The sequence below is a fragment of the Muscardinus avellanarius genome (assembly GCF_963383645.1).
Source record: "Muscardinus avellanarius genome assembly, chromosome: 15".
In the NCBI taxonomy this organism is placed as follows: domain Eukaryota; kingdom Metazoa; phylum Chordata; class Mammalia; order Rodentia; family Gliridae; genus Muscardinus; species Muscardinus avellanarius.
In genome coordinates this window covers 50,642,400-50,668,579 of record NC_137801.1, presented here as the reverse complement: position 1 = coordinate 50,668,579, position 26,180 = coordinate 50,642,400, and the positions used below count along the sequence as shown (strand labels likewise).

Below are 26,180 nucleotides of genomic sequence, written 5' to 3'. Positions count from 1 at the left end.
ATACATACAATAAAGTAGAAATTATTTTGTTATTGTTTTGCCTTTGTGTTTTTTCTGTTTTTAAACCTGTGAGTAATGGTATTGAGGCAATCCTAATCTTTACTTTTTGTTCTCTAGTATGTTTTCCAAGGATTGAGTTGAGTTTTTGATATGCATAGTTGTTTATGAAATGACATTTAAGACCTGAAAAAAAAAATTACCTGAATTGTATAGTACACACAAGAAGTGTTTGTTTTTCTGTTCTTGATTCAAGATAAACTTGGATTGTATAAATAATAAAATAGACTGAAAGATGTTAAAATGTTAAAATCACTGATTTTAGCAAGTCATGGTGGCATAAGCTTGTAATCCTAGTATTTGGGAAGCTAAGACAGAAAGATCGTGTGTTCGCCGGGCGTGGTGGCGCTGGCTTGTAATCCCTGCGCTTGGGAGGCAGAGACAGGAGGATCGCGCAGGTTCGAAGCCAGCCATGCGCGCTGGCTTAGGAGACCCTGTTTCCAAATAAAAATGTAAACATAGGTCTGGGAGTGTAGCCTGGAGGTAGAAGGGCTTCCAGGAACCCCAGTACCACCAAAAAAAAAAAAAAAGAAAGAAAGATCATGTGTTCAAGACAAGACTGAGCAACCTAGCAAGACCCTGTTTCAAAAAAAAAATTTAGAAAAAGGGCTAAGGAAGCTGGGAGTGATGGCACACACTTGTAATCCCCGCGCTTGGGAGGCTGAGACAGGAGGATCACATAGGTTCAGAGCCAGCCTCAGCTGGCTTAAGAGACCCTGTTTCCAAATAAAATATAAAATAGGTCTGGGAGTGTAGCCCGGAGGTAGAAAGCCCCTGGGTTCCATTTTCAGTACCACCAAAAAAGAAAGAAAAAGAAAAAGGGCTAGGGGTGTAGGTTAGAGGTAGAATGCTTCTGAGTTCAGTACCTCAGCAAATTGGCAAGACCCTGTCTCGATATAAATAAAATAGGGCTGGGGTATAGTTTGGAGATAGAATGTCTTTAGGTTTAATCTCTAGTACCGAGTAAATAATTGAAGTGAGAAGCCAACATGCATTTTAAGCAGTGGGGTGGGGCAACCAAAATGCAAATCAATGCAGATGGATTGTGTTGGCTATTGAGGTAGCCAATGGGACATCTTGCCATGGCAGAGTGGCATCCCAAATGATAAGGTTCCAAGTGCTGATAAGTGCTGATAAGTACAGTCTTAGCAACTTGGAGAAGCCCTGTTTCAAAATAAAGATTAAATAGGATTGAGGGTGTAGCTCAGAGATTTAATTGCCAGTTCCAAAAAAGTAAGTTAAAAAAGAGTCACACCTTTTTTATTTGGTTCTCTAATAACAGTACCACATCAAGAAAGTATAGTGTGAACCTTCTCATTTTCTATAGAAGTTATTTGATGTGAAGTCCCAGACCAATAGTCCTATAGACAGTTCACTTGTAGTTCAAGCTGGCATTCAACCATCTAGTGATTTCAGCGGCAAATAGAAGAGTTAGCTTCTGTAAAATTCAAAATCACTAGATATAGTTATTAATTACCTCACTGTTTAAATAATGAAGTTGTTATCACATGATTTATCAGCTGACATACTCAGGTTATCAAGGATCAAAGTTAACCTGAAATTATAGGTTGAGAAATCAGTAGGTAAAATGATAGTGATCATTTACTTGAGACTCAAATAATGGGCTCCAAACTTGGTATACCTCCCCACACTTCACTTTCAATTAACAATGACTATTAATAGTACTGATACTACACAACATGTTTTTACTTTAATTCGCTGGTCATTCATTGATTTGATTTCCAAAATATTGATTCTTTTGTATTTTAAGATAACCAGCTCTATTTGGGTGTTTTTAGGTTCAAGGTAAGGACCCATCGGTAGAAGTCACACAGGACCTTATTGATGAATCAGAAGAAGAACGATTTGAAGAAATGCCTGAAACCAGTCATCTAATTGAGCTTCCCACATGTGAACTTAATAAACTTGAAGAGATTGCTGACTTAGTTACCTCAGTTCTCTCCTCACCTATTCGTAGGGAAAAGCTGGCTCTGGCCTTGGAAAATGAAGGCTATATTAAAAAACTACTGCAGCTGTTCCAAGCTTGTGAGAACCTAGAAAATACTGAAGGCTTACATCATTTGTATGAAATTATTAGAGGAATCTTATTCCTAAATAAGGCAACTCTTTTTGAGGTGATGTTTTCTGATGAGTGTATCATGGATGTCGTGGGATGCCTTGAATATGATCCTGCTTTGGCTCAGCCAAAAAGGCATAGAGAATTCTTGACCAAAACCGCAAAGTTTAAGGAAGTTATACCGATAACAGACTCTGAACTAAGGCAAAAAATACATCAGACATACAGGGTACAGTACATTCAGGACATCATTTTACCTACACCTTCTGTTTTTGAAGAGAATTTTCTTTCTACACTTACATCTTTTATTTTCTTCAACAAAGTTGAGATAGTCAGCATGTTACAGGTAAGTAAGTATTCACAATTCTGTTTTCAGATAGACAGTTCCCTTGTAGTTCAAGCTGGTGTTCAAAAAGATTTATTTTGTTTAAATGTACTGTCAGGCTTAGAAAATTTTTATCATCTGATTTTATGAAAGAATTTTTAATATGAACTTTAATATTTTTAATTCTACAATGCAGTTCTTTCATATTTTTATGTTTTTTAATAGAGTTAGGCTATACAAAGTAAAATTCACCCTTTTGCTACTTTGAAATGTACAAATCAGTGGCATGAAGTACCTTCACGGTGTTAGCAACTTCCATAACTTTTCATCAATCCAAACACATCTCTATACCAATTAATAGTAATCTCCCCCTACTATTGTTGCCTCTGCTCTATTTTTTATATCTGAATTTGCGTGTTGTATATATTAGTGCTGCTGCTACTGCTATATACATGTGTGTGTGTACGTGTGCACATGCTGCTGGGGATTGGACCCAGGCCTTGTACATGCAATGCAAGTGCACTACCACTGAGCTGCAATTCCAACCCAGTACAACAGGTTTTTTATTCCATTTTGAGGGACAGTTGTTATTTTTTGTGTATGAGTGTATTCGCTTAAAGTGTCCCAATTAAATCAAAGGTGCAACCAGAACTGCGAAACAATAATTTTCAGGAAATGATAATTATTACTGGTTGGCTACAAGATGTTGATTTTATTCTGTCTTTTTTGTTGTTGTTGTAAAATAAGAATTTTATATCATTTTTATCTTATTACTCTTTTATACCCTAATGACATAGTATGCTTTTGGAGATTTTACATACTTGCCGTATCTTTAGTTTCCTTTTTAATCGCCCTTATTATTTTCATATCACTTAGTAAGTTTATTGAGCAGATACTATATACATAGTGTAGTGGTTCTCAAAGTATGCGCTCTGGATCCCTAGATGTCCCTGAAACCCTTTCACAAGTATCCATGAGTTTTTCCTTTTTCTGCTTAATGTCAAGGTAGATCTATTTTTTCAGCCAAAATAACATCACAACAGATTAAATGCCAAAGAAGATATAAGAATCTTAAGCTAGATATTAAGACTTTAAAAAATGTGAAAGAGGGCCATTCTTTCTCAGTTGTAAAAATTTTGGATCATATAATTGATTCTCATAAAAAATACATAATTGTTCTCTTTCCCCCTCCCCCTTTTGCTGGGGGTTGAACCCAGGGACATTCTATCTTCAAGGTACACCCCAGCCTTTTTTTCAGGGTCTCACAGGATTGCTAAATTGCAATCCTCTCTCAGCCTCCCAAATACCGAGATAACAAGCATATACCACCATGCCCAGTTATACTTAACTTATTTTTTTAAATGCGTTTATAATTTTTTCAAGTGCTTCCATTGTAATATTAATTATGACAAATGTCAGTAAGCACAACCTAAATAATAAAAGCTCTTTGGGGCTGTACTTAATTTTTAGAGTTTAGAGGGATTATGAGACCAAGAAATTAAGAAACTTTCATTTTAACTATTTGACACTTTTATGACTTTTTTTTTTATTTTTTGGCTGGCCTGGGGATGGAACCCAGGGGCATTCTACCTCTGAGCCACACCCCCTGCCCTATTTTTTTCTTTATTTGGAAACCGGGTCTCACTGAATTGCAGAGGGTCTCACTAAGTAGCTGAGGCTGACCTCCGGTCTCAGCCTCCCGAATGCTGGGATTACAAGCGTGTGCGCCACCACGCCCGGCTGACATTTTCAACAAATATTCATCTTTGCATTATTGTTAGCTTAGTTTTTGTATAGTATATACTTCTCCATTTTTTACAAACTGAGTTTTTTATTCTACTATAACAAATGTGAGGGAGATTCCTTTTTTAATATATAGGGCCTTTAAAAAATGTTATACAAATCAGGGAATAATTTACTTGCTGACAGAAAAAGTTACAATCCCTGGAGATGAAAAAATAAGAGTCATGCATGCATGGTGTGGTGGTGTACACTAGCAATCCCAGCACTTGGGAGGCTGAGATGTAAGGATTTCAATGTCAAAGCCCGCCTTGGCAATTTATCAAGGCTCTCAGAAACCTAGGGAGACCCTGTTTTTAAGTAAGATTAAAAAAATTAGGCTGAGGGTGTATTTTGGAGGTAGAATGCTTCTGGGTTCAATCCCCACTACAAAAAAAAAAGACACACTATAGTTGATACAAAGAACCTAGAGTCTAGTGTCAAAACCTCAAATGTAGATTTCAGTTGATTGCTTTTTGACTTCAGAAGGGTTTCCAAATCCATAATAGGCAATCATTTTTTATATTTAAAAATAGATTGTGCAAACTAATCTCAAAAGTAGCTGTAACACTTTTGTTATTTTATGTATATTTTATCATAGGTATATTTGTGAAAGCTATGACAACAGATAACAAGTACAGCTTTTTTTTTTTTTTTGCAGTACTGGGAATTGAACCCTCAGCCCTATTTTTTATTCTATATTTTGAAACAGGGTCTCACTGAATTGCAGAGGGCCCCACTAAGTAGCTGAGGCTAGCCGAGAACCTGTGATCTTCTTGTCTCACCCTCCCAAGTAATCCCAAGTAGGATTACAAGCATGTGCCTTCATGCCCGGCTAAGTGTGGCTTTTAAAAAAGAAAGATTTGCCAAGTGTGTTGGTGCATGCTTGGGAAGCATGAGACAGGAGGATATCTGTACTTGGGAAGCTGAGACAGGAAGATCTCAGGTTCAAGGCCAGCCTAATTACCTGGTTTCTCAGTTCATAGTACCACAAAAGAAAAAGAGAATTACCCATTATTTATCTAGGATTTACCACTTAACCATCTCTCATGTGCCAGCAGTGATGCTGAATTCTTTTTTTAAAATGTTATAAAGGAAACTGAGTAATATTATGGCCACTTATATATAAACACTCATTTTCAAAAACCAAACTCTGAAGTTTTTTTTGTAGAAACTTGGACTAGGTATTAGATATTTTATATTTCTAGGTATTCTTCTGGCTGTCTAGTATATGTATCAGTCAGTGGTTTGCTTTTTTTTTTTTTTTTTTTTTTGTACTAAGGATTGAACCCAGAGGTGCTCTAGCACTGATACATACACCCAGCCCTTTTTATTTTATTTCCAGATGGCCTTGCAAAGTTGCCAAGGCTGGCCTCAAACTTGTGATACACCTGCCTCAGCAGGCCCAGTTCAAACATGTTTTAGAAATTAAATTTCTGAAAGCCAATAAAGTGAAACTATTTCCACACAAAGAGCTACAGAATAAGATCCTTTTCAGGCCCAAAGGTTCCACAGATGGTAGAGGACAGATATCTCAAATGTTGACATTTTAACATAATGTATATTAACATTTTTTTAAAGATAAAGATTCAGTACTGAAATTTCTAACTTTTCATTTTAGTTACTAATTAAAAATATGTAAAATCTTCAAATGCCTTTTTAAAATCCTGTTTGCTGTGATGTGTTTTTTATTTTTAAGAGGTTTTTTTGGTTTTGTTTTTTTACTGTAGAATTTAACACATTATTAAATTTGGCCCTCTCTTGTTTGTGTGTTTTGCTTTGGTTTGCCTTTATTTATTTTTCCCTGGTACTGGGAATTGAACCCAGGGGCATTCTATCTCTAGGTTACACTCCCAGACCTTTTAAATTTTTATTTTGAAAAAGGGTCTCACTAAATTGCTAAGACTGGCCTCCAGCCTACAATCCTAAAGGGTCTCACTAAATTGCTAAGACTGGCCTCCAGCCTACAATCCTGTCTCAGCCTCCCAAGTGCTGCAATTAAACGTTATGTGCCATCACACCTGGCTTGCTTTGGTTTGACTTAGAAGTTTAAACTTAGGAAACTATCCTATTGCTATTGATATTATTTCTTTATTATTTAAGTCTTTATTATTTAAGGTTTTGGGGGTTTTTTTCGGGACATTTTACCTCCTAGCGACACCCCCGTCCCTATTTTTTTTTTCTTATTTTGAAATAGGGTCTCACTAAGTTGCCAAGGGCCTTACTTAAGTAGCTGAGGCTGGCTGCACACCTATGATCCTCCTGTCTCAGCCTCCCAGATACTGAGATTACAAGTGCATGCCACCACGCCCAGCTGTCTTATTTGAAAGAACTGAATTGTAAATCTCTTGTCACTAGCTGGCCTCAGGTTGGGTGTACTCCCTGGATCCCAGTTACCTGAAATTTAAAATTGGTCTTGACAGTCTCTGAGTAATGTCATAAAGCCTAATGTAATTTTAAATTACTGTGTTTGTGTGATTCTAAAATCATTTAATGAGTTGTGTTTTGTTTTGCCCGTTTTTACATTATTACAAAGCAAAACGTTTGATTTAGGTTTTTTAGAAGCAGTCTTCTTTACTATGAAATTTTATTATGTGATCCAAAAATACCACCACATACAATTTGACGTGAATAATTTTATTAAAATAAACACTTAAAACCAGGTAGAAAAAAAAAAAGAAAATTACCTGTAGAGATTAATATAATTATTTTGAGAAACAAGGACTTCCTTCGGAAAATAGCATTTCAACTAGATGATAGGTTTTAAGTTATCAATCATTTGCTTCCTTAATATATACATTAAAATAATTTACTTTTATTGTTTAAAGAATATTATTGAGAATAATGCTAAAAAAAAAACCAGGAGAAAGTATACTAGGAAGCAGAAAACATTCTTCTAATGAACTGTAATACTTGAGATTGCCTCTGTATAATATTTTATGCAGTTCTAGCTGTCAGCTCACAAGTACTGAATCATGTAAGAAGAATTTAAATGGGAAATTGCATTTATCAAGGAGTTGGAACTTTTTTTCTGTGAAAATATTCTGAAAAACTTAAAAATCTTCAGACAGGAAAGGATGAAGATTAATCTGGGAGAGATATAGGAAGATAAAAATTTGTAAAAGATGTGGATGGAGGTAAATATGTGCTTATTTATCAAAAATTGATAATATTGAGACAAATGACTTGGAAAGATTATTTGAGGGAATAAATGAAAGATTACATGTGCATTTGAGCTTCCTCTGAAGATAGATGACACAAGCCATCGATATGTAAGATCTCCAGAAGAAACCAATGAAGCACTCTGAATCAGGCTAATGAAAGAGCTTTTCTCCCAGTCTTTTTGTCTTTCAGTAGCATATGCTCATGTCCAGTGAGCAAAACATTCTGTGATCATACTTAGTGGTGTTTCTTCGTGTATTCTTCAGATATGCTCCCATCATCTCAAGGAAAGAATTTAAGGCACCAGTATTAATGAGTGGGTTATACACAGTAAGAAGAAGGCAGGTATTTGAAGTACATTCTTCACATATTGTGGTGTGATTTTACAATCAACCATACATCTACTACTACTACAAACTTATTTCAATACTGAGGTTGGAATCCAGGGGCATTTGATTGCCAAGCTACTCCCCCAGCCCTAGTTTTTATTCTTTATTCCTTAGTGTTTTGTTCTTTATTTTAAAACAGGGTCTTACCAAGTTGCTGAGGGCCTCGCTGAGTAGCTGAGGCTGTTGAGAACCACGATCCTCCTGTCTCAGCTGCTAAAATGCTGAGATTACAAGTGTACACCCACACCCAGCTACAAACATTTTTAGAATGTGTTACTTTAAATTAATGAAAGTAAAATTAAAAGATATAACTAAAGCTTAAAAACTAGCAGTTTTCACTGGGCTAAGCAGTGCACATTTGTAATCCCAGCATTTGGGAGGCTGAGACCAGAGGATCGTGGTTCGCAGACAGCCTCAGCTACTTAGGTCCTCCACAACTTAGTGAGACCCTGTTTCAAAATAAAAGAATAAAAGAAAAATAGGGCAGGGGGTGTGGCTCAGAGGTCGAATGCCCTGGGTTCTATCCCTAGACACACACACACAATAGCCGCTTCAAGTTTACTTTTAGCAGATTTTGATATAAATCTTCCCCAAAGTAAATTTCAATATTTGTCAAATTTTTATTTGTAATTTCATAGTCTGTGCTTATTGCCGAAAATATAAAGAAAAGGAAAACTACTCATAATCGCTCACCAATATATAGCCATAAGTAGCATTTACTGTGTATCCCTCCTATACTTTAGACAAATAGGTTTATATTTTAAAAATGTATATTCTAGTATATTTTTCTGTTTCTCAAAGAATGCTTAGGGAAATTAATACTTTCCTATCTTTTAATACTTCAGAGTCTTGAGAATGAGGTGATTGTAATGTTTTGTCACTTAATTGCGTCCCTAGAGATCACCAACATATAAGACTCTGCTCCAGTTGCCCCTAGACTGGCTTTGTAATCTTAAAAGTGGCCAGAATTCTGTTTTCTTTACTGCTGGCCCAGTCCCATCTCTTGTGGTTCTTTTTTCTTCTCTTTCTTTTTTATGTGTTACTGGTGATTGAACCCAGGGGTTTGTACCTCTGAGCTACACCCTGAGCCCTTTTTCATTTTGAAACAGGGTCTCACTAAATTAGGTTACGCACCTATGATCCTCCTGCCTCAGCCTCAGGTTGGGTGAGTTACTGGGATTGCAAGTGTGTACCACCACGCCTGGCTCTTGTGGCTCTTCTGTATAATCTATTATGGACTGATGTGGTATCCTCAGACTTGGTGTTGCTTTGGTTTAAATAATGACTAGGCCCTGAAACAGGACTAGAGAAGACGCCAAATTTAAAGTGAGTTTGCTGCAGCAGCTCTACAACCTCTTTTGTTTTCCAAAGAGTTCCTTACAGCAAGATTTCTAGTTAAATCGGATATTAATCCATACGAATTGAATGAAATAGTCATGCTTTAGAAAATTATAGGACAAATATACCTTTAAAATTTAGTTTTAATGAAGGAAAGGGCTATTGAGTTTTTAATATGTTTTTAATTATACTTTGTGCAAAACATAAACGTAACTTTATACTTTTAGTAAGTATAAAAGATTTTAGTATATAGCATTTATATAGTAAAATACTATAGTATTTATTGTAGTATGTACTTTATAGTACATAGTATTATTTATTTTAATGCAGGAAGATGAGAAGTTTTTGTCCGAAGTTTTTGCACAGTTAACAGATGAGGCCACAGATGACGATAAACGACGAGAGTTGGTAAGCTATTTTTGACATTCAGACTCTTAAAAGAGGACTTCGTTTGGCATGCACAGCTTTTAATCGAATTTGTTAAGAGGACTTTTTTTTATCATTTATATGTAGTAGAACTGTATTTAAGTTAAACTATAAGATGATTATTCAGAGTCTCTAAAATCTATTGTTTTATATACTGTAAAAAAAAATCTTTAAACTGTTCTGATGTGTTTCTCTTGCTGACCCTAATCCGCCCCCACCCCACCCCAGGGAATTTGAATGTATCATAAATCCCAGCTTCAAACAGTTGGCCCATATCAGGACAGAACTACAGTCTCAAATGTTTTCATAGTTGTAGAAATATACATAGTAGAAAAGCCTTTTTTTTAAAACAAGAGATAAAAGAATGTTTCTTTAATAAATGGTGATTTGGTTCTTTGCGATTTTTTTTTTCATTTTTCAATGTATGTATAAGCTTTTTTGAGATGTAAACCATATTTGGAGGAAAGGAATAGTAATTGCTATTTACCAGATATTTGCTCTTTTTTGAAGCATAATCAGATTTGGGAATTTTTACAAAATATGAAATATCTGACTTAAAATCATCTAAGTCTATATTGTAGATACTGATACTCTACTCAGATATTTCACATAAAATATGGAATATTTCATATTCCATTTTTTATTTATTTATATACCTATTTTGTTATTGGAAGTTGAACCCAAGGGCATTCTACCTCCAAGTTACACCCTCAGCGTGTGTGTGTGTGTGTGTGTGTGTGTGCGCGCGCGTGCACATGTGTTTTACTGGGGATTGAACTCAGCAGCATTCTACCTCTGACCTACAACCCAGCCCTATTTTTTTTTTCCCCCCTGAGGTACTGGGGGTTGAACCCAGGGGCTTTCTACCTCTGAGTTATGCTCCCAGCCCTATTTTTTATTCTTTATTTTGAAACAGGGTCTCACTAAGTTGTGCAGGACCTCACTAAGTAGCTGAGGCTGATCGTAAGCCTGCATTCCTCCTGTCTCAGCCTCCCAAGTACTGAGATTACAAGCATATGTCACCATGCCCTGTTCACCCCAGCTCTATTTTATTTTTATTTTGGTGGTACTGGGGTTCTTGGAAATCCTTCTACCTTCGGGCTACACTCCCAGACCTTTTTTTTTTTTTTAATACTTTTTTATTTGGAAACAGGTCTCTTAAGCCAGAGCAGCTGGCTTCGAACCTGTGCGATCCTCCTGTCTCCACCTCCCAAGCTCAGGGATTACAAGTGTGTGCCACCGTGCCTGCCTATATTTATTTTGAAATAGAATATCACTAGATTGGAAAGAGTCTCACTACTTAGTGAGGCTGTGCTAGAACCTGCAATCCTCCTTTCACAGCCTCCCAAGTACTAGAATTATAAGTGTTGGCCACCATGCCCAGTTAAAGATTCCCTCTTGGATCTGCCTGGGTCCTTTTTATTTTGTATTTTGAAAAAGTGTCTTGTCAAGTTGCTGAGGCTGGCCACCAGCCTACCATCCTATCTCAGCCTCCCAAAGTACTAGGATTATAGTTGTGTACCCCACTGCTCCTGGTTAAAATTAGTATTTTAAACTGTAGAATCTCTGATGTCCTTCCTAATTCTTAAAATTGTTTCATGTCTTTGAGAGCTCCCTGGGAACCCAACCACAGTTTATTATAGAATGGTTTCTCTGAAGATGACATATATGGCATTTTGTACTGAAATGTATTTTAAAAGAAGCAATGTTTGAGAAATTATGTAAAGTTTAGTTTTAATACGATACTAGTTTTTATGTTTTATCATTTTGGTTTGTTTTAAGTGGTACTGCAGTGTCTCCATAGGCATTCTACCTCAAAGTTCCATGGCCAGCCCTTTTTGTTTTTTATTTTGTAACAGTGTCTCACTAAGTTGCAGAGGCTGGCCTTGAACCTGCAGTCCTCTTGTCTCAGCCTCCCAAGTACTGGGATTACAGGGATGTGCCATTTAACATGCATTAAAATGTAGGTTTGGAGAAACTAGGTTACTGTGAAAAGACAAGATTCTTCAAAAGGATGAATTCCACACTATGGCAGATAATATTATAGTATGTATGAACAAGGTTATGTTTATCAACTTCTCACAATAATTTTTAACATTACAGGTTAATTTTTTCAAGGAATTTTGTGCATTTTCTCAGACATTACAACCTCAAAACAGGGATGCATTCTTCAAAACTTTGGCAAAACTGGGAATTCTTCCTGCTCTTGAAATTGTAATGGTAATTATATGGTTTCTTCTTATGCTTATGAAATAGTGAATTTATAATACTATGGATTGGAAAGAATTTATTATAGTAAAGCATATTAAATTCTTTATGTATTTTTGATACCTCAAGAGCATTGAGTAAGGCATATTGAATTCTTTTAGTTTATTATTTGCCTGATAGTAAATTACCCCAAGAATGGCTTCAGTTTTCAGATTTACATATAACATCTATTTCCATACAATACATCTCCAAGTGAATAAAAATACCTCTTTTTTTTTGGAAGACAGTTTTTATATTTTCTATAACAATCTTCAGTGTTTTATAGCATTTACTATGGGGAAAAAATGTAAAATAAGGTGGTTTTCCCTTTTCCTTTTTTTCTTTTTTTTCTTTTTTTCTTTTTTTTTTTCAGTACTAGGGATTGAACCAAGGAATACTTGACCACTGACCATGTCCGTAGCCCTTTTTATTTTTGATTTTGAGATGAGTTCTTGATAAGTTGCCCAGGCTGGTCTAAATCTTCAGATCCTCCTGTCTTAGCATCCCAAATAGTATGTACCACTATGCTTGGCTAATATGAGAAAAAAATTTTAAAGTATTGTTTTAAAATGACAAGCAGTTCATATATATTAACATAAATAAACTTTTTATTAAAAATGATTTTCCATAACATAGTTTAGTCAGAGTGACAATTGGTTTCATTATTTTTGTTTGTTTTGGGAGATTTTTTTTTTGGTTTTTGCTAATCCCTTTAATGACTAGCTTACTAGAATGTAAGTAGATTCTCGTGGCTGCTTTTGTATTTACCTCATTGTAAGATCATATGTCATGTAGCCTCTGAAAACTCCCACTGTACTTGTGTGACTGAGAATGTAAAAGTAAAATGTTTGTATTACTTTTTATTGTGCAAATAGTTTCAAACTTCTGCACTTCCTGAAAGGGGTGTTTGTCTCCTCTTAGGATCTCACTAGAGTACACTTAAATGCAGGGACTGTTTTCAAAGTCACTACCTCAGAAAAATAAGTTATGGGAAAATGGTAAAAAGGCCCCAAAAGTGATTTCAAAACATTTATTCTATTAAAGATGTCATGGAAGAGAGAATTAGTTACTAAACAGTAACTCTGGCAATTCCAGTACAAGAGACAGTCTGGAAGGCTTTAAAGATATAAATAGGACACATTCAAGTTTTTGCATATATTTAAATAAATCCCTCCCTGGATTTTTTACAGCATTTCTAAATCTTTGTTTATGGCCCTGTGCTGATTCTTATGTTTAAATTCTGTGAATATTTCTTTGTGATGGTTAAAAAAAAAAAAGGCAGCAGAAACTAATCAGTAATCTGGCCCAAAATTGTAATATTCATAAAAAGAAGAGGGAAAAATGGAGAAATTATATTTTTTGATTGCAGTTCAATGTCTTACTTCAGAAATTTGAAAGGTAATACATAGATTTAGAAAAGAAAAGGGGAATGCAACAACTTTTGTTAACAGTCTCTAAGTAACCTAGCTTTCCTTTTATCAGGGCATGGATGATTTGCAAGTCAGATCAGCTGCTACAGATATATTTTCATATCTAGTAGAGTTTAGTCCATCTATGGTCCGAGAATTTGTAATGCAAGAAGCCCAGCAGAGTGATGACGTAAGTAACAGTGCTAGAGTTCTATGTGAATTACCTGTGGAGTAGTGTTTATGAAAACTTTTGCAAAAAATAATAATCTTAAATTTAGGAGAAAATAATCGATTTCTGATCAGTTTTGACTTTGTCAGACTATGTTATAGTTGGTTTGTTTATTACAAAGACAAAACAAATTCAAACCACTATTGGGTTTATAATCAAATCATATTTGTTATTAATGGGACCAGGAATTAAACTCAGTGCTTTGCACATGCTAGGGAAGCACTCCACCATTGAACTATGTCCCCAGTCCTCAAATAAGAGATAAAGTGCGTGCGTGCACGTGCACACACGCGCATGTGAGTGAGTGAGTGTGTGTGTGTGTGTGTGTGTGTGTTGTACTAGGAATTGGATCCAGGAGCATTCTACCTGAGTTAGACGTATCCCCAGCCCTTTTCAGTTTTGGTTGTTTGTTTTGTGGTGCTGGAGATTGAACTCAGGGACATTCTACCACTGAGCTACATCTGCAGTCCTGTTTGATTTTTTATTTTATAATAGGTTGTTCAGTAGTTATCACATGCTGGGCTTGAAGCTGTGATCCTCCTGTCTCAGCTTCATGAATACTACGATTATAGGCATGTGCCACTGGGCCTGGCTACTCTTTTCCCCTTTTTTGGTGTTGGTACTGAGGATTGAATCCAGAGCATTCTACCTTCAAGCTACCCCTACCCAATTTTCTTTATTTTGAAACAGAACCTCACCAAGTTGCAGAGAGTCTCACAAAAGTTGCTGGGGCTAAGATTATAAATGTGCCATCATGCCCAACAAATCAATCAGATATGTAAATACTGTTTTTTTAAAAAAATTTGAAGGCTAATGAAATGTAATTTCAGTCCCTTAGGAGAAGTGTGGGTCAGGTGTGGTGTTTTTGTTTTTTTGAGATTTGGGGGTTTTTTACACAACACTAAGGATTGAACCCTGGTGCATTCTACCCCCAAGCTACACGCCCAGCCCGATTTTTTTTCTTTTATTTATTTGTTAATTTTGCAGCACTATTGACCAAACCCAGGGGTATTCTACCTCTGAGCTACAACCCTAGTCCTATTTTCATTCTTTATTTTGAAACAGGGTCTCGCTAAGTAGTTGACGCTATCCATGAACCTACAATCCTCCTATCTCAGCCTCCCAAACACTGGGATTACAATTACAATTGTGTGCCAGCACTCCGGCTCTCTTTTTTTTTTTTTTCTACCTCCAAGGTATGCCTCCAGCCTTATTTGTTATTCTTTTTTTTTTTTTTTTTAACCTAGGGGCGTTTGACATTCAAACTATACCCTCAGCCCTATTTTTTATTCTTTATTTTGAAACAGGGTCTCACTAATTTGAGGAGGGACTCACTAAGTAGCTGAAGCTGTCCATGAACCGCAATCCTCCAGTCTCAACCTCCTGAATGCTGGGATTACAAGTGTGTGCCACCACACCTGGCTTGGGTTCTTATCTAAGAAATTGGTTTTACTTGTTAAGTTTTTGTTTTTAAGTGAGAATCAAAGTTTAATAATGAAAACAATGTTGCTTCTTCCCACTGTAGAAATATTTAAACTTTTCACTTAAACTCTTGGTTTATGTTTGCACAGGTGTGCACTCATGATCCCAGATATTGGGAGAAGAGGATCACAGGTTTGAGGAAACCCTTAGCAATTTAGCAAGACTCAGCAATCTAAAGACACCCTATTTCAAAACAAAAAATAAAAAGGGCTGGGAGTATAGTTCAGAGGTAAGATGCCTCTAGATTTATTTCCTAGTACTACCGTACTACCAAAAAAAAACCACCTATTTTAAGGACAGAATGAACACAGAGCTGTAATTGAAGTATTCTTTATTATAAGTATTCTTTATTATATTTTTTAGTGTTAATAGAAGGCAATTGAAGTAATATACACATGCCCTTAATTTTATTTTTTAATTTTTATTTATTTGTTTTTGTGTTTTTTGTTTTGTTTTGTTTTGTTTTTGCAGTACTGGGAGTGGAATCCAGGGGCATTTTACTTCCGAACTACAACCCCAGCCCTATTATTTATTCATTCTTTATTTTGAAACAGGGTCTCACTGAGTTGCAAAGGGCCTCACTACATAGCTGAGGCTTTCCTTGAACCTAAACTGATTCTAAAATAAAATTTCTTTAAAAAATATTGGAAGCGCCGGGCGTGGTGGCTCACGCTTGTAACCCTCGCACTTGGGAGGCTGAGACAGGAGGATCACGCATGTTCAAAGCCAGCCTCTGCTGGCTTAAGAGCCCCTGTTTTCAAATACAATATAAAATAGGTCTGGGAGTGTAGCCTGGAGGTAGAAGGGTTCCATCCCTAGGACCACCAATATATATATATATATATATATATATATATATATATTGGAAGCTGGGTGTGGTAGCACACTCTTGTAATCCCAGCATTTGGGAGGCTGAGATTGCTGGGGTGTAGCTCAGAAGTAGAATGCTCCTGGGTTCCATCCCCAGTGCAAAAAAAAAAAAAAAAAATATGGAAGCTGGGTGTGATGGTGTAGCACACCTGTAATTCTAGTACTTGGAAGTGGAATGCCCTAAGTTCAGTCTCCAGTAACACAACATTGGAAATAATGGATCTAGAAAGTACAACCCTAAGTAGATATTTAATTAATTAATTAATTTTTTAATTTATTTTTATTTTTTTATTGGTGCAATGTATTCATACATCATAATGGGATAAAACAAACTTGTGTAGACATACGTGCACACATCGCCCAGTTAGCCCCTACCCCACACCATTCCCTTCCCCTCTCTCCTTCCCATGCTTAGCTTAGTGGTTGATATCTAATTTTATAGGAATTTATCCAAAATTAACAATGATAATCTCACATAACAGATTCATTTGTCTGATATCAAACTTTTGATCACTTAGAGATAACATTTCAATATTTCTTTTTGCTTTCTTTCTTACCAGAGGATTTTTTTTTTAAGGTTAAACTATCATACATTTTTTTTCCAGAAAAAAATCTATCCTAACATGAAATATTAACTCTAAATTCCCAAAACAATCTCGAAAAAGAACAAAGCTAGAAGATGTGCATTTTCTGATTTCAAACCTTATAAAGCTACAATAATTGAAACAGTGTAGTACTGCTATAAAGGCAGATATATAAACCAGTGGAGTAAAATAAAAAGCCTAGAAATAAATTCTTCCATATATGGTCAAGTTATTTTTGACAAGGTTTCCAAGAACATTTTGTGAAGGAAATAATAGTCCTTTCACTAAATATTGTTGAAAAATAATAATTACATGAAAAAGAATAAAGTTGGACCCTTACCTAACACCATATACAAATATTAAATAAAAGACCTAAATGTAAATCTTAAGACTATAAACTTTTAGAAGAAAATCAGGGTCATAACACTTCAAACATTGAAATTGGCAGTGATTTCTTGGATATGATTTCAAAGGCACAGGCAACAATAGAATAAACAAACAAACTTCCTAAAAAATAAAAAAAAAATTGTCCATCCAAAGACAATGTAAACAGAGTTAAAAGTTACTGATAGAATGTGATAAAATATTTCCAAATGCTATATCTGAAGGTATATTAATATTCCAAATAGAAATCCTAAAAATTAGCGACAATAAAGCAAACAAGAAATAGGTAAAAGACTAAAATAAATAATGAATCTCCAAAGGTTTTAACCAATAAACACTTGAATATATTCTTCTTTGCTTAGTTGTCTGCTGGATGGAAAATCTTGTTTCTCTGGTTCTGGTGTTTATTACCTATTTCTTCTTTATAGTTAATCTCTTTGAGTATTTTCTCTAGCGCTGGTTTTGAAGACATTAATTCCTTCAGTTTTTGTTTGTCATGGAAGCTTCTTATTTCCCCATCTAATTTGATAGATAGTTTTGCTGGGTAGGAAATTTTTGGCTGGAAGTTGTTTTCTTTCAGAGTTTGGAATATGTTACTCTCCAAGCCCTTCTGGCTTTCATGACTTGGTTTGAGAAGTCTGGAGTGATTTTAATTCGTTTGCCTCTGAATGTCACTGGCCTTTTGTTTTTGTTGCCTTTAAGATTCTCTGCTGGCTTCCACATTGGTCATTTTGACAATTATGTGGTGTGGGGAACCTCTTCTCTGATCCTGTCTAAAGGGAGTTCTATATGTTTCCTGGACCTGTGTATCGACCTCTTGCTCTATGTTTGGAAAATTTTCTATTACTTCTTTGAAGAGATTGTTGATCCCTTTGGTTTCACCTTCTTTTCCCTCCTCTATTCCGATTATTCTTAGGTTAGCTCTCTTAAAATGGGCCCATATTTCTTCAATGTCAGATTCCTGCTGTCTGATTTTTTTTCTAAGTTATAAATTATGTGTTCGTTTTTGGAGTGATCGTCTTCTAGGAGGGAGATTCTATTCTCCATGTGGTCTAATCTATTGTTTTACTTTGAATTGAGGCCTTTACCTCAATTTGATTGCTTCCTTTATGTTTTTATACTCTCTCTAAATTCTTTTTGAAGGTCCTGTATTATTTCTACAGTTATATTCCTGATTTGATCTTCTGGAGATCTGTGAATTTCTGTGTTATCAGGTTCTGATAATAGGGGTTTGTGGGCATTCATTGCTCTATTGTTGTTCCTCTTTCCCATGATTTCAGAAGTTTGTGCCTTCCCTGGATCACTATGACTTCACTTAGGATGCTCTGTATCTCGAGTCTGTGGTAATCTCTGCCACCACTACTCCTTCCCTGGGTTGGACTGCAATATCTCAGACCCAGGGAGATTATCAAAGTCCCTGGGCATGCAGTACAGGGATTTCTCCTTTAGGGGCCACAATTTCACTCAGGGTTATTGTGCGTGTTGATCAGGAGCTGTGGAGGGCGCGGTGAACTCGCTGTCACTGCTGGCAATATGGCGCCATTGCTACACCCTCGGCCGTGAGGCTGGTGCTGCTGGTAATATGGTGCCACTGTCACGCCCTCAGCTGTGAGGCTGGCGTATTTCTTTTCTGGTTTTGAGCTCTGTTCTGAGTCCCTGGAACACATGATGAGCTTGACCACTGGGAGTTTTAGAAGTTTTTTACACTGAAAGAACTGCTGAATTAGATCTGAATGATCCACAGCTGCTCACTTCAGCTCCTTGTTTACCTTTCCTCTCTGAAGGCTGGTGCTGTAAGGGAAGATGGTGCCGGCGCGGCCCCGCTGCTGCATTGCGGGCTTGATTTCTGGTCTCTGGTTGTTCTTCTAGTCTTTTTTTTCTCTGTCCCTTGTGTTTACATTTTTTATTTCTTTGCTGATGGCGTTTTCTGGCTATGGAAAGCGCTGATTTTGTGGCAATAGAGATCAAGTTTTAGCAGGGCTCGTAAACGCTGCTTTTTCCTGTCGCCATCTTCCCGGAAGTTCCTAAAATTTAACTTTAATTCAGTAGTAATTCATGCAAGCATTAAATTAAAATTGGGAGCCAGATGTGGTGGCTCACACTTGTAATCCCAGTATTTGGGAGGCCAAGACACGAGGATCATGGTTCAAGGACAGCCTCAGCTATGTAGTGAGGCCCTTTGCAACTCAGTGAGACCCTGTTTCAAAATAAAGAATAAATAATAGGGCTTTGGTAGTAGAGAAGTAATATTTTGTGTTACGTGCATACTTACATTTTTTAAAAACCCAGATGATGCTAAATCTGATTTTTAAAAAATAAATACCTAGTTTATTAATCATTTATAATCTGTATATTTTTGTTTTGTGCTATCCTTTACAAAAGATAACTTGGAAATTAACATTCCCATTTCTTCATCATAGTGATGTAGGTGATTAAAGACATTCATCATGAAATGACCATGATCCTCACTTAGACCATAATCCTAAACAATTGACTTTAGAATTGTTAACTCTTAAAGCTTTGGTTTCAGTTTTCAGTAACGCTATTCCCTTGTTTATATTTAGTTGATGCATAAGAATAGAGAATTAATTTATCGTTATTAGAAGCATCTTTCTCATAGAAGAAAGACCAATAGGATAGAAGAAGGGAGGCGGGAAGTGTAAGGAAGAGGTATTGGGGAGTGAAACTAATCAAACTGTAAGCGTGTATACCATAACCAAACTCATTATTCTGTGCAGCAATTTAAAACATTTTTCTCGATTTCATTTTTCTTAGTTTTGTTTTATTTTGAGCAAGCCTGCTCGGGCTGGTTTCTTAACTCCTGGGCTGGGATCATAGACATGCACCACTGTACCTGTCTTCTCTTTTTTCCTCATATCATATTTTTGGAAGTCTTTAATTTTCCTAGTTTTCTGAAATCTAGCAGTTAAATTTTCCTTGCCTTAGTATAATTATTTGCCCTGAAGAGAAATAAGTTTAAACTTTTTAAATTTTTTCAAAATTAGGGATTCTATGTATTTAATTCTATATTGGACTCATGGTGACCTTTAAGAAAAAAGTTAGCAACTTACCTATATTTTCATTGAGCAGTTGATATTTTGATGATAAACATTCAGAGTTCTCCTTCTACTATTATTAATTCTTTTGTGTGTGTGTATGTGTGTGGTGCTAGGTATTGAACCCAGGGGCATTCTACCTCCAAGCTACACCTCCAGACATATTTTATATTTTATTTGGAAACAGGATTTCACTAAATTGCTGAGAGCCTCACTAAGCTGCTGAGGCTGGCTTCGAACCTCTGATCCTCCTTTCTCCACCTCCCAAGTACTAGGATTACAAGCATGCACCACCACGACTGGCTCCTTCTACTATTATGGAACAGATTGGTTTTTTTAGCAACATGAATTAATGTATTCAAATGATGTGTTAAGCCACAAGGAAATATTAACCTTTTATTTTTCTTTTTTTGCTGTTGTCATTGTTTCTATCCAAGCTATAGAAGGATCAATTTAGAATAATTGTCTTTTTGTTATGCCACAAATTGCTCACATTTTTATACTGATGGCCTTTAAAACATTTAGTAAAATAGATGCTTATAAATTTTATCAAGATAAGTAGTGCAATTATTACTGAGCTACCTATTTTGGCAAGTATTTTTTTGTGTAAAAGTAAATTTTTGTAGCCGGGCAAGGTGGCTCACGCGTGTGATCCCAGCATTCAGGAAGCTGAGACGGGTGGATTGTGATTCGCAGAAAACCTCAGATACTTAGTAAGGCCCTTTGCAACTCAGTGAGACCCTGTTTCAAAATGAAGCAAAAATAGGGCAGGGGGTTTAGCTCAGAGGTCCAGTGCCCCTGGGTTCCAGCCCCAGACCTGCAAAAAAATTAAAAATTAGCCGGGCGTGGTGGCGCACGCTTGTAATCCCCGCGCTTGGGAGGCAGAGACAGGAGGATCGCGCAGGTTCGAAGCCAGCCGCGCGCGCTGGCTTAGGAGACCCTGTTTCCAAATATAAAAAAATGTAAAAAGAGGTCTGGGAGTGTAGCCCGGAGGTAGAAGGGCTTCCAGGAACCCCAGTACCACCAAAAAAATAAATAAATAAAAATTAAAAAATTAAAGCCGGGCATGGTGGCGCACGCTTGTAATCCCCGCGCTTGGAAGGAAGAGACAGGAGGATCGCGCAGGTTTGAAATCAGCCACACGCGCTGGCTTAGGAGACCCTGTTTCCAAATTTTAAAAAATGTAAAAATAGGTCTGGGAGTGTAGCCCGGAGATAGAAGGGCTTCCAGGAACCCCAGTACCACCAAATAAATAAATAAATAAATAAATAAATAAATAAATAAATAAAAATAAATTTTTGTTAATTTTTTCCTTTCTTTGGTTTTTATTTAGTTTTTTTGTTGTTGTTTTGTGTTGTGTTGTGTTGTGTTGTGTTGTGGTACTGGGATGGAACCCAAGGGTTTTCTACCTCTGGGCTGTACTCCCAGACCTATTTTATATTTTATTTCAGAAACCATCTTCACTAAATTGCTGAAGCTGGCTTCAAACCCACATAATTCTTCTTTCTCAGCCTCCCCCAAGTACTGGGATTATTTTGTTAATTTCTATATAATATTATCATTGATTATTTTAGAAGAGTTCCTATTTTTTAAAGATTCCTACTGAAATAGTTAAAATACAATTTTAATGGAGTATGTCAACATATAATTCCTGAGGATATGGATAATTTGTGTGTGGGTATACAGATTATAAGATTAGCCATATAGTAATAGTTACTGAAGATTTAGAGATTGAACCCAGGGATACTCTACTACTGGTCCACATTCCCAGGCCATTTTATTTTTTGAGACAGGATCTTGCTAAGTTGCCCATGCTGCCTCCAAACATCCTCCTGCCTTTGCCTCCCATATCAACAGGATTGCAGGCAGGCACCTAATGTGCCTGGCTTTGTGGGGTTTATTATATTATTTTCTATATATTTCTGAAATTTTCCATAAAAATAAATTATGAAAAACAATCTAATTTCTGTAATTGATAGTTCAATACTTTGTATTGATCAAGTAACATTTCTTAAAGTTTCTTCACTTATTTTGTACTTTTTACCCAAAAACAGTACAAAAAGAAAAAAAATTTTTTTTTGAATGGGGAAATGGTGGTACTGGTGATGGAACTTAAGAGCTTTGAGCTACATCCCCAGCCCTATTTTATTGTTTTTTAAAATTATGAAACGGTGTCTCACCAAATTACCATGCACTGGCCTCAAACCTGCCTTCCTCCTGTCTCCGGCTCCCCAGTACTGGGATTATAGGTGTGTGCCACTGTGCTTAGCTTTATAAAAGAGATAAAATAATTGTACTGAGAATCACCATATACACTCATTCTGATTTCTCCAATTGTTAGCATTTTATCTTTTGTTTTATCATTGTTTCACTGCTTGTTATCTGTGAACATACACATACATTCATACATACAATTTTCATTTTGAACTTTTAAGTATAAAATGATGTCACAGTGTTTACTAATTAGTCTTAATTTTTATTTTGTAAATTGACTTAGTAATGTCTGGTTAAACTAAGACAAAAACAAAGTTTCTGTTCCAGTATCCCAAATTAGGTTTATCCTTACAATTAGTCATCAAGTTACAACTCTGTGTCAGGAATGGTTCAGAAGTAATGTTTCTTTTAGTTTGTCATATCAGGAAATACACCTAACATTTTTGTTATTTTGTTTTGAGGGGTTTTTGTTTTTCTTTGTTCTGAGGAATGATCTATGTTGTCAGTGTGGCCTCAAACTCCCTCAGCCTCCCAAGTAGCCAAGTAGCTAGAATTACAGATGTATATCACCACACCCAGCAGACACCTAACTTTATTAAAATGAGCTTTTTTGTCCATGCTGTTTTGCCATTTCGGAGACTTAAGGAATTGGATCCTAATTAAGTTCTAATGTAGTTTGTTGGGGTTTTTTGTTTATTTGTTTTGTTTTTCTGGGTATTTGGGGGTTGTTTTTTCTGAGAGAGAGAGAGAGAGAGAGAGAGAGAGAGAGAGTGTGTGTGTGTGTGTGTGTGTGTGTGTGTGTGTCACTGAGGATTGAACCCAGGACCCAGGAGCATTCTACCTCCAGGCTGTCCTTCCAGCCTATTTTATTATTTTATTTTGAAACAAGGTCTCACTAAGTTGCAGAGAGCCTCAATAAGTAGTTGAAGCTATTGGCAAACCTATGATCTTCCTGTCTCAGTCTCCCAAGTACCAGAATTACAAGCATGCACCACCATGCCTGGCTATAATGTAGAATTTGAGGAGAAAATGTTCTCTCTTCTTTTATGTCTGAATGATTTTAAGTATTGAAGGTATATACACAAACATAGCATTCATTCATTTTACTTGCCTATTAGATTTTTATGTTAATATCTTAAATACTTTGAAAACTGAAGATGTTTTCATCATCAGTGTGTTTGTGTGTGTATGTGTGTTTGTTTGTTTGTTTGTTACCAGTACTGGTGATGGAACCCAGAGAAATTTTACCTCCAAGAAACACTTGCACCCCTATATTTCAATTCTTTGTTTTGAAACAAGGTCTCACTAAGTTGTGGAGGGCCACACTAAGAAGCTGAGGCTGGCCAAAAATTTTCAATCCTCCTGTTTCAGCCTCCCAAGTACTGGGATTATAAGTTTGTGAGCCACCATGCCTGGCTCTTTTTTTTTTTTTTTTTTTTTTTTTTGGTGGTACTGGGGTTTCTGGAAGCCCTTCTACCTCCGGGCTACGCTCCCAGACCTATTTTATATTTTTGAAACAGGGTCTCTTACGCCAGCGCGGCTGGCTTCGAACCTGCGCGATCCTCCTGTCTCCGCCTCCCAAGCGCGGGGATTACAAGCGTGCGCCACCACGCCCGGCCTGGCTCATTTTAAAAACTCTACTACTTTAGAATTTCCCGCTTTTGACTTCTTTTCTTATTTACTGTATTCATTGGACCTAAGATATATAATAGGAACATGATTTCTCTTAAAACTTTGCTTTAGGAAGAAGTAAAACTTTGAAGTATCTCCCAAAATTGGTTTAATTAACTTTTTTTTTGTAGTACTAGGGATTGAACCAAAATCATTCCACCTCTAAGCTACACCCCTCACCCTATTTTTTATTTTATTTTTTATTTTGAAACAGGGTCTTACTGAGTTGCAAACAGTCTAAGTAGCTGAGTCTGCCCACAAACCTCAATCTTCCTGTCTCAGCCTCCCACGTACTGGGGTTACTTGTTCTCAGCCAGCCTAAACAATTTTTAGTGAAGCTCTCTGCAACTTAGTGAGACCCTGTTTCAAAATAAAATAGGTCTGGGGTATAGCTCAGTAGTAAAATGCCTCTGAGTTCAATGCCTAGTACCACACACAAAATATATATATTTCTAGTGGGCCTTTTTTTTTTTTTTTTTTTTTTTGCGGTACTGGGGATGGAACCCAAGGGCATTCTACCTGTGAGCTACAACCCTATGTTTTATTTTTCAAAATGAAAATTGTGGAGGGCCTAAGTAGCTGAGGCTATCCTTGAACTACAGTTCTCCTATCTCATCTCTCAAGTACTGGAATTATAAGTGTGTACCACCATGCCCAGCTGGTTGTAGTGGTTTTTTTAAAAAATATTTTTTATCTGAGGTTGGTTGAATTTGAAGATGCAGAACCCATGTTTAACAACTATTTATATAGCATTTATATTGTATTAGGTATTACAAGTAATTTAGGAGTGATTTTTAAATATACCAGAGTATATACAAGTTCCGGGCAAATACTATGTTGTTTTATATAAAGGACATGAATATACAAAGATGTTGGTATCTGTGAGGGAGGAGGGTTGGAACCAGTCCCCACCTATATCAAAGGAGAACCAAATTACTTTTAAGTGTAAGATACAGTCATGCATTGTAGTTGGCTTAACTTAGCTTGCTGAGCTGGAGTATCTCTGGGATAATAACTTGCTATTCCATACTTCTCTATGCAAATTAACCTCTAGATCTGTGGTTAACGCAAGTATTTCAAGAGTTGATTTTTCAATTAGTTGTTAAAACCCAGATATTTTATTATAATAATGGACTAAATATATATTCCATGGTTCATCTAGTTTGTTTTTCCTCTTAGTGTCTTTCATTGGATAAAGCCTATTGTCTTACCAATTATAATTTCACTTTGTCACTTTTTTAGTTGTTTTTAGTAGAAGGATAAATCCAGTAATCACTATATATTAGCCAGAAATGGAAATCTGATTTTATTTTTGTTCTTAAAGCAAATTCTATTGCAACTCATTGGCTCTTCTTTAAGACAGTTTATGAATTCATATCAGGAAGCCGGGTGTGATGGCCCACACTTGTAATCCCTGCGCTTGGGAGGCTGAGACAGCAGGATCGCACAGGTTCAAAGCCAGCCTCAGATACTTAGTGAGGCTCTCAGCAACTTAGACCCTGTTTCCAAATAAAGTATAAAATTGGTCTGGGAGTATAGCCTGGAGGTAGAAAGGCCCTTGGGTTCCACCCCCAGTACCACCAAATAAATAGATAAGTAAATAAATAATAAAAAGTCTCAGGAAGAAAAAACAAAGAATAAAAGAATAGTTAAAAACAAGTGAGAATAAGCCTGTATTCCTTCTTTATTTTTCTTTTGTGGTTTTGATTTTGCTCTTTCAGTTGGCATATTTGCCTTATGTCTAATGAACACATGTTGTCTTTCAGGACATCCTTCTTATTAATGTAGTAATTGAACAAATGATCTGTGATACTGACCCTGAGCTAGGAGGTGCAGTTCAGTTAATGGGACTTCTTCGTACTCTAATCGATCCAGAGAACATGCTGGCTACAACTAATGTAAGAAATCACCCTGATATTAAAGCGTTTGAGCCTCATCAGTTTCAGATGGTTTCACAATATTTGTATACTTGGTATTCAAGTAGCTCTGGCAATCTATTAAAGTCTTAATAAAGGTTATAATCTGTTATTTTTAAGTTGGTAAAGTTTATGGGTATAATTGTATAGAAAATAGAGGAAATAAGTCACGAGGCATTATTTTCACTATTTCCTAATTATATACTATTCAGTTTTAAAGAACAGAGATATGTCACCTTTTCATATAATGACTTGATGTATTCATTCAGTAGCTTTCAGATTTAGCTAGGTAGTGAAATCAGGTACCCCTTGCTATCACTCAATTGGGTATTTCCTTTTTTTTTTTTTTTTTTAAGTTTTTCCTTCAAAGACATTCCTCCCTCTCTTCCTCCCTCCCACCACCCCCTCTCTCTTATTTATTTATTTATTTATTTACTTTTTTTTTATTTTGAAATAGGGTCGCACTGAGTTGTTAAGGGCCTCACTAAGTAGCTGAGGTTGCCTGCAAACTGCAATTCTATGGTCTCTGCCTCCCAAATGCTGGAATTACAAGTGTGGGCTGCCA

The 26,180-nt window shown here is 36.2% G+C and overlaps 1 protein-coding gene across 6 annotated transcripts in view; it reads left to right on the top strand.

Annotated features, from left to right (window-relative positions):
* Positions 1-26,180, top strand: part of PPP4R3B (protein phosphatase 4 regulatory subunit 3B) — a gene marked incomplete at both ends in the record, with an annotated part of 73,331 nt that overhangs the window by 15,139 nt on the left and 32,012 nt on the right. For 4 of the 6 annotated variants that reach the window (XM_080711830.1, XM_080711832.1, XM_080711829.1 and 1 more), the window contains 5 exons: positions 1,857-2,480; positions 9,458-9,535; positions 11,657-11,773; positions 13,283-13,399; positions 25,466-25,597. In XM_080711830.1, coding sequence (XP_080567956.1) covers positions 1,857-2,480; positions 9,458-9,535; positions 11,657-11,773; positions 13,283-13,399; positions 25,466-25,597 — 1,068 coding nt within the window. The remainder of the gene's footprint in view (positions 1-1,856; positions 2,481-9,457; positions 9,536-11,656; positions 11,774-13,282; positions 13,400-25,465; positions 25,598-26,180) is intronic. The other 2 variants (XM_080711833.1, XM_080711831.1) reach the window with 2 other exon arrangements.